Below are 8,914 nucleotides of genomic sequence, written 5' to 3' on the forward strand. Positions count from 1 at the left end.
TGACATGAAATCCTCCCAGCAGCTAGCTAGCTAACGTTAGGCTCCGTGTTTTTAGATTGCTAAACACATATCTACATAAATAGATACGCTAGCCTATTAGCCATGTTATGACGGATTTTGATTGTATTGACATTCCCAGCCTTAGTTACAGCCCTCCGTTTTTGTTCAAAATATTGAGTAATTGAAACTGAAAGGCTGCATCCTGAATGGGTGGAGTCAGCAAACCATGTTAGGTCAGCTGTGATTTACAACCTGATAGCAATATTTTTTTGGACTACCAATAAATGTATTGGTGAATTATATCATGCATTGAACTGCATCCATCTATTCTGCCAACAATGTCTTACTGTACGTCATGGAATTTTGAGTCAAATAGAATCAATTTTTAAAACCTCTTATGAAGTTGGTTTTGTAGCATAAACTAGGAATTTGATATTTCTGACTGATATTATGATTGTCTGTTTTTTCATGTCTGCAAAGTAGTTAAAACGCTGTCAGTTCCACTTTAAACTTGGCCTTTTTTCAATGCTGACTTGAATGTCATTGAGAAAACAGAAAGGTATCAACAACAAAAAATTCACAAACATATTTTCTGAATTTAAAAGTAATCCTTGAAGTAATCATCTCTTTGTAGTTTTCCAAAAGTATCTGTAATCTGATTACAATATTTTAGCTGGTAACCTAACGGATTACAGAAAAGAAAAAAAATTGTAATTCGTTACTCCCAAACCCTTAGTGAATAATACTATACGATACTACAGCCATGTCCGCAAAAACACTACAGTGAATACTACAGTCATGTCTGCAAAAACACTACATTGAATACTATAGTATACCAGTCATGTCTGCAAAAACACTGCAGTGAATACGACAGTAAAGTCTGCAAAAACACAACAGTGAATACTATTGTACACTACAGTCATGTCTGCAAAAACACTAGTCCGCAATACTATAGTATATAACTATAGTAATACTACAGTATTTAGACCATAGTATACTTTTGTATTTATTAATGTGGGTAAGCTGTAAATGTGTAATATATTTGAAGTTTGAACTAGGATCACAATGGAAATAAATGTAAAAGGTTTTTTGTGTTATTCTCGACAAATTTCTAAATGCATTGTATCCACATTTGTGGTTGTATTGTTTTTTTAAGTAGTCAGATAACATTTTCAATCAAGGGATACTACAGTGTGGAGTATAGTATTCTACAGTATATTGCAACATTCTATAGTAAGCACTACATGATCGAGGGGGAACCTCAGTGGAAATCCCCGGCATCAGCTCCCCAAGGACAGCACGTTCAAATCAAAAGAGCATCGACAAAGCTAGCAGCTAGCAATAAAGCTAGCTAGCAGTCCAATCCATCTAAAAATTCTAAAGTAAGTACTACATGATTGAGGAATACTACAGTGTGTGGAATATAATTATCCAGTATACTACAAAATTATATTGTAAGCACTACACAATCGAGGTAAACTACATTGTGGAGTATAGAATTCTACAGTATACTACAGCTTACTATAGTATTCTATAGTAAACTGTAATATTGTTTTATGTAGGAGGTTACACATACCTGCTGAGAGTCTGGGGAAGATGAGGAAGAGGAGGATGAGGCGGGCGAGATTGGGAGCCATGTACTGATGTGTGTGTCAAGGACAAAGTCAACAGCGAGAAATACTCTACTTCCTTATGTTCACAGACCTCACTTTCTTTAACTCTCTTCTTGTGTCTGTGTACATTCCCTCCACAGTGGCAAATAGCAACTATTGCGTTAAATTGGCTAGTTTAACCCAAAAGTCATAGTCACTACAATGTACATGTATTTCAGCTTTCTCTAAGGCCTTTTATGCACCAAGAGTCACTACTATCCTGTTACCCTCTGATGGAAAACAGGCCCAAACCTTCCATAACAAAGCCATCACCTTCGGCGGCCTTTCTCAGTAGCAAGGCTATGCTCAATGAGTCTGTACATAGTCAAAGCTTTCCTTACCTCCTGCCAAATGTATGACCATGTTAGAGACACATATTCCCCTCAGATTACACAGACCCACAAAGAATTCGAAAACAAATCCAATTTTGATTAACTCCCATATCTATTGGGTGAAATACAACATTGTGCCATCACAGCAGCAATATTTGTGACATGTTGCCACAAAAAAAGGGCAACCAGTGAAGAACAAACACCATTGTAAATACAACCCATATTTATGTTGATTTATTTTCTATTTTGTACTTTAACTATTTGCACATCATTACAACACTGTAAATATACATAATATGACCCTTGAAATGTCTTTATTCTTTTGGAACTTTTGTGAGTGTAATGTTTACTGTTCATTTGTTATTGTTTATTTCACTTTTGTTTATTATGTATTTCACTTGCTTTGGCAATGTTAACATATGTTTCCATTAACAATAAAGCCCTTAAATTGAAATAGATGTTGTGACACAGGAGCGTGGAGTGGGCTGTCCTTCCAGGATAAGGACTCAACCAAGGTCACTCAGTCAGTCAATGCTGTTCTGCTGCTGCCCTCTGCTGGAGAGGAAGAGAAACATTCAGTCACAATCACAACACTGTCATCTCATGGATAGACAATGATAACGGTATCTGGTACAACAGACAGAGGAGACACCAACACTGACCTGTGTGGTCACCTGTAGAGCTAGTGAGCTGTAGACCACATTATCATCTGGTTCTGCTGCCTACAGAGGAGGAACAGGTAGAGAGGTGAACAGGGACATTTTGTCAAAATGGAGAGTAGAGTTTGAAACAGACTTCTCAGTGAAATTAAAAGTGTAGACAGTTGTAATTGTGATATGTGACATAAAGGTGATATATTATGCCTATAGGTATAATGGTGACATAACCATGACTATATTAACACTGAGGAAACAATCACCTACTGTTGTTTCTGATAACATTATACTAGCTGTGGCTAATCAGCAGAGCAGCTTTACCTTGGCCTGTACTTTTAGTTGGGCCTTGTGCTGGAGGATGACAGTGCTGTATGTGACATCATCATCATCTTCAGGAAATGGGGCCTGCTGGTAGAGAGAGACCCAGATAACAAAAATGTATTGTTATATTGTTATAGTGTACATTTATCTATTGCTTGTTCCAAGACAGAAAATTATACTGTAAATACAATTGTTTTCTAAAACAGATGCAAATTTGCCAAGGCTATGACGTTATATGAGTAACAGCCATAATGTTGTCTAAGACCCAAGATGCATGTAGCCATATGTTGACCGTCTGTTCTGTCTTGAACTGATCAGGCATCACAGTGCTATACATCACGTCATGGTTTCTCTCTGAGAAATGGACAGCACAGAAGGTAAACATATGGCTACATGCATAGGAAGACATAGTATAGGAACTTCAGATACTCAGCTCAACACTGCAGGGATTGAGGATAGAAGAGAGAGAGAGAGAGAGAGAGAGAAAGAGAGAGAGAGAGAGAGAGAGAGAGAACGATAGTGAGAGAGGGAGAGAGGGAGAGGGAGAGTGAGAGAGTGAGAGAGAGAGAGAGAGAGAGCGGGAGAGAGTGAGAGAGATAGGGAGAGAGGAAGAGAGGGAGAGGGAGAGAGAGAGAGAGTGAGAACTCAAACTCACACTGCAGAGATAGAGGAGAGAGAAAGAGAGAGAGAACCTTAGCTCCATGCAGAGATGGAGTGATTGGTACTAGCCCAAGATCTCCACAGACCTAAACCAGGTTTATTCAGTTTGTACCTGCTGTGCTGTTTCTCTGGTGTGGCTCACTATGCTGTATATAATGTCCAGCTCAGGGTCAGCAGACTGCAAAGAAATACAGGACTTGTCTATTTACCAACTAAACCACAGTTTGTTTCCATGATAGGATGCAGTCAGAGGTATACATTTACATTTTAGTCATTTAGCAGACGCTCTTATCCAGAGCGACTTACAGTTAGTGAATACATATATATTTTTTTTATACTGGCCCCCCATGGGAATCGAACCCACAACCATGGCGTTGCAAACGCCATGCTCTATCAACTGAGCTACATCCCTGCCGGCCATTCCCTCCCCTACCCTGGGCCAATTGTGCGCCGCCCCTGAGTCTCCCGGTCGCGGCCAGCTGTGACAGAGCCTGGATTCGAACCAGGATCTCTAGTGGCACAGTTAGCACTGCGATGCAGTGCCTTATACCACTGTGCCACTCAGGAGTACATTTAGTGAACTGACAGCTTCCTGATCTCTGTCTTTTAAACATCATTTTTCAACGTCTTGAGTGTTATAAGACCTTGGGTTCAGAATATGGGACCTTTTATGTCAACTCATTGATAACCACCTGAAAAGGTAACACTAGAGTCAAATGGTAGATGATCCCAAATCATGAACAGAAAAGCAGATGGTTGAAAATAATAGAATATAATAAATTAAATGTATTCTACCACTGAGTTGTTAGTTGTCTGGTCCTTGGCCTTATTGTCCTCTGGAATAAAGAGGGAGATGTCAATTACTTCTGAGTTTGTTATAGTACCATAATACCTCTGAATAGATTTCGTATAGACAATTCCTCCAAATACTTTTTGCCATTCAAGATCAATAACAGTTAAGCAATATACTGTTGTTCACAACGTCAACACATTTGGTATTTTTCTTAACTATTCTCCTTTTTTATATTCACATAAAATGACTACTTACTATGCTTTGTCCACATCTTCCATGTGACTAGGATACCAGCTGTCACCACCACCAACATGCCCCAAGGAATCAGTAGGACTTTCACATCTATGGACCTGATGGATTACATAGAAGAACTTGTTTCAAAAATACAATTAAAATAGATCATTATAAATTGATCATTTGTGAAAAAGTAATAACTTGTTGTTTACACTGTTGTGATAAATGGAACAATTATTTAGCTATTCACGTGTGGAAGTTTACATTATTATTATTGAGATTATTACTATACAAATAACGTTGTTTTTTTAAAAGTGTGCAACTTGTCCTTGCAAATGAGTGAGAATAACACAATTGCTGCTACTTCTCCAAAGAAATGTTCCAACCAAGAGGAAGTGCTAACAGTCTCTATATGCATTTAGGAAGGGAGTTTGGTTAGCTTTAACTGTTGTAGTGTATGATGGAATTGTAATGTTTCTTTGTGTTCATATTATCAAACAATTGCCATAATATGTGGGATAATACAGCTGAATGAGTGATAATAACCTCCGGTGGACTTCCTCCATGTTCCCCTCCGCTTGGGTTGCTGTGAGGTAAAACAACAATGCCATTAATGAAATTACTGGTATACCAGATAGTCAGGTTGTATAGCAACATCACATTCATAGTCAATATTCCAATTAGTTTCAGACGATGAAACAAAGTGAATCTGCTGTCAAGGATTATGAAAACAGTAGCAGATTTTCACTGAATATCATCTATGTCAAGAAGTAAATCATGGAATAAATACATATTTTCATTGTGATACTAATGTAAGAAAATTACATAATTTTGATGTGAAGTAACTATGGATATTAAACTGTTTTTGTGACCCAAACAGAAAGTACTTACTGATAGCAGTGATGTTTTGTGTTGCAGTTTGTTGACTGACAGTGATGTGAACAGGCATCTCTAGTTCTCCCACTTCACACCAATACCAGTCAGTGTTCTCCATCTTCAGTCCACTCATAGTCACTGTTAAGACTGTTCTGTTGTTGGCCAGACTGATATCCTTTAATGTCACTGTTCCATGTAAAGTCCCAGAATACCCACTCACACAATCACCACCCATCCTGCACCACTTTATATCTCCAGAGTTACTATAGTAACAACGGACAGTGACACTCCCTCCTTCAACTGCAGTCACTTCCTGTTGGTCCACATAGAGTTCTGGAGTACCTGAACACAGATGTACAGACACCAAAGAAAGAACTCAGCAGCAGAACTTTATTTCTAGTAAGTATTTTATTATTAATATTATTTTAAAAAATGTTTTAAAACCAACCACTGCAGAGTTAAAAAAAAATTTACACCACAATCTACATATATAGAACATAAAGTATTCTTCAGGTCAACTTGAACAATAATGGTGATACCAGTTACCAGACAAGGAACCAGTTACCAGGAAATGAAATGAGGACACCAGTCCTTTAGTTTGTGGAAGCAGGCTATTTCTGATTGTCTCATCATTACTGAGAACTACCTATTCTACTTTACTGAATTGTAAGAGTTGCAGGGCTCTTACCTGGAGTGACAGACAGGTAGAACCATTGTATCATGATATCTGATCCTCCATTGATCTCCACAACACACCTGTAAGTCTTAGAGTCCTCTGGCTCCAGATCAGTCATGGTCACAGTGAAGACTCTCTGGTTGATGTCATCAGAGATTGAGGCATTACCACTGCTCTTAGGATGGTCACTGCGTACTAGAGAGGAGCAACTATTCCAATCATACCCTTTACACCAGTATTTCACATGATTTATGTAATACTGATCATAGTGACATGGGATGGTGATGGAGCCTCCGGCCTGCACAGACACATACCTCACTGTGAACACATCAACACAAAACACATTTAGGTTGGAATTCAACAGAATCTGCACTGCAGAATAAAAATCCCATTGCTTATACACTATAAAACAGCTTGTTAATGATTGAGATTTATTACACCGTGTTTACAGTGAATTGACCCACTGGACTTCAGCCCTTTATAGAAACATGTTACACATACCTGCTGATACTCTGTAGAGGATGAGGAAGAGGAGGAGGAGGAGGAGGGAGAGATGAAGAGCCATGTGAAGGTTTCAGTCTGCCTGGTATATTATATGATACCTGAGCACAAATGTGTGTCAATGACGATGGTACCAGCCAGAATGACTCTACTTCCTAATGTTAATAGACTTCACTGTCTGTAACTCTCTTCCTGTTTCTGTTTGTGTGTACATGGCCCCCTCAGTGGCAGATAGCAACTATTGCATCATGTGGACTAGTTTAACCCCAAAATCATAGTCACTAAAATATATTTCAGCTTTCTCTAAGGGTTTTGGGACCAAAAGGCACTACTATCCTGTTACACTCTACTGAAACATAGGCTACTAATGATACAAAGATTTGATAATTGGGCGACATACACCACATTGGCAAATTCAATATTTCAGTAGATAAGAAACTATATGATAAATGTTCTCAATGTGCTAGACATTGATAGATTTGAGGGGTCATGTGCTACAGAGATGTAGTGATGGGTACTAGACCAAGACCTCCACAAACTCTCACTTTAAACCAGGTCACGGTTCAGGGTCCTCCGGACCACAACCCAGTCTGATGTGGTTTTACGTTCAACAAGAACGCTCTCTGTCTCTCTCCCACTTCTTTTAAAGATTTTAGTAATAATTTTACCCGACCAGAGGTCGAATCATGCATCCTACGAAACATTACCTGCCATGCCACACTGCTTCTTAACACCCTTCGGCTTAATCCGGAAGCCAGCCGCACCAATATGTCGGAGGAAACACCATTCATCTGACGACTGAGGTCAGCTTGCAGGCGCCAGTCCCACCACAAGGAGTCGCTAGAGCGCGATGAGCCAAGGAAAGCCCCCGGGCCAAACCCTGCCCTAACCCAGACGACGCTGGGTCAATTGTGCACCGCCCTATGGGACTCCCGCTCATGGCTGGCTGTGACACAGCCTGGGATAAAACCCCAGGCAGTAGTGACACCTCAACACTGCAGTGCAGTGCCTTTGACTGCTGCGCCAATTGGGAGGCCCCTTTATCCCTCTTCTATACAGGAAATGAACCCTTTGTCATGTACAGCTCATAACCACAGATGTCCTCCAAGCCAAAGTGTTAAAGTTAATTCAGGAAGCTGCATTACCAGAATGCTGCAAGTTTCAGCTAAACTCATTCCATGACGTCATGTTAAATACTGAGCTTTGTGTTCTACTGTTGGCTCCAACACAGCAACTACTTTACACTCAAACTCACACTCAAACTCACTTTTTTTTGTTGCTTTGGTACAATTTTCATACATATGTGGTAATATTTCACAACTCTTAGTACAAAACTCAATACAGATCATGAAAAGTAAAAAAATAAAATACTTTAAGCACATTTTCAATTGACTAAGTACAACACACAATATCACATAGTAACTTAACAGTGTTTCATCTAAAAACACCTTTCATATAAAGTAATTGCCTTTCACAATGCAATGCTCACAATACATTTCATATGATTCTCTTCTCATTTCTTTAAAAACATTTGACCATCACCTAATTCAACGGCACTTAATGATTAATGACTTAACAGTTTGGTAGACCTATAGATTTTAAACTGGTTTGTCTAATATATATGGATTTAGAGAACTACATAAATGCAATGTGTGTTTGTATAGTATAAACATCTAAATGACATGTATGATACATGATAACCATACATAATGAATATTCATTAGTACTAATTGATTTCACATAGTCCCCTGTAGCTCAGTTGGTAGAGCATGGCGCTTGCAATGCCAGGGTTGTGGGTTCGTTTCTCACGGGGGGCCAGTATGAAAATGTATGCAATCACTAACTGTAAGTCGCTCTGGATAAGAGCGTCTGCTAAATGACTAAAATGTAAAACATAGTGCAACCACTATTGGTCACCATATAAAAAGGTGTGTGTGAACACTTGCAATTACTTTAACAAGGAGCAGGATAGACAGCAAGGGGGAGGGAGAAATCAAAGAGCTGGTGGACAAGGGGCCGTCAGAGAGGTGGGCATGGGCCCCATCAAAGAGGTCAAAGAGGTGGGCATGGGCCCCGTCAAAGAGGTCAAAGAGGTGGGGAGTCGTGAAGGTTTGAGTCTGTGTGTGTGACACAGTATCTGTGTACTAATGTGTAGATCAGTCAAGGACAAAGGCACCAGTCGAGAATGACTCTACTTCCCAATGTTCACAGAC

The 8,914-nt window shown here is 39.3% G+C and overlaps 1 protein-coding gene across 1 annotated transcript; it reads right to left on the bottom strand.

Annotated features, from left to right (window-relative positions):
• Positions 1 to 2,432: 2,432 nt before the first annotated feature.
• Positions 2,433 to 6,736, bottom strand: LOC121558411. The gene is made up of 10 exons (XM_041871809.2): positions 6,702 to 6,736; positions 6,213 to 6,395; positions 5,540 to 5,866; positions 5,195 to 5,234; positions 4,670 to 4,764; positions 4,417 to 4,457; positions 3,734 to 3,799; positions 2,962 to 3,048; positions 2,647 to 2,706; positions 2,433 to 2,539 (listed from the first exon to the last, which is right to left on the bottom strand). Exons 2-10 carry the CDS (start codon positions 6,316 to 6,318, stop codon positions 2,513 to 2,515), a joined length of 849 nt encoding a protein of 282 aa, XP_041727743.2. The 5' UTR covers positions 6,319 to 6,395; positions 6,702 to 6,736; the 3' UTR covers positions 2,433 to 2,512.
• Positions 6,737 to 8,914: the final 2,178 nt, after the last annotated feature.

Source organism: Coregonus clupeaformis, unplaced genomic scaffold, assembly GCF_020615455.1.
Source record: "Coregonus clupeaformis isolate EN_2021a unplaced genomic scaffold, ASM2061545v1 scaf0111, whole genome shotgun sequence".
Classification (NCBI taxonomy): domain Eukaryota; kingdom Metazoa; phylum Chordata; class Actinopteri; order Salmoniformes; family Salmonidae; genus Coregonus; species Coregonus clupeaformis.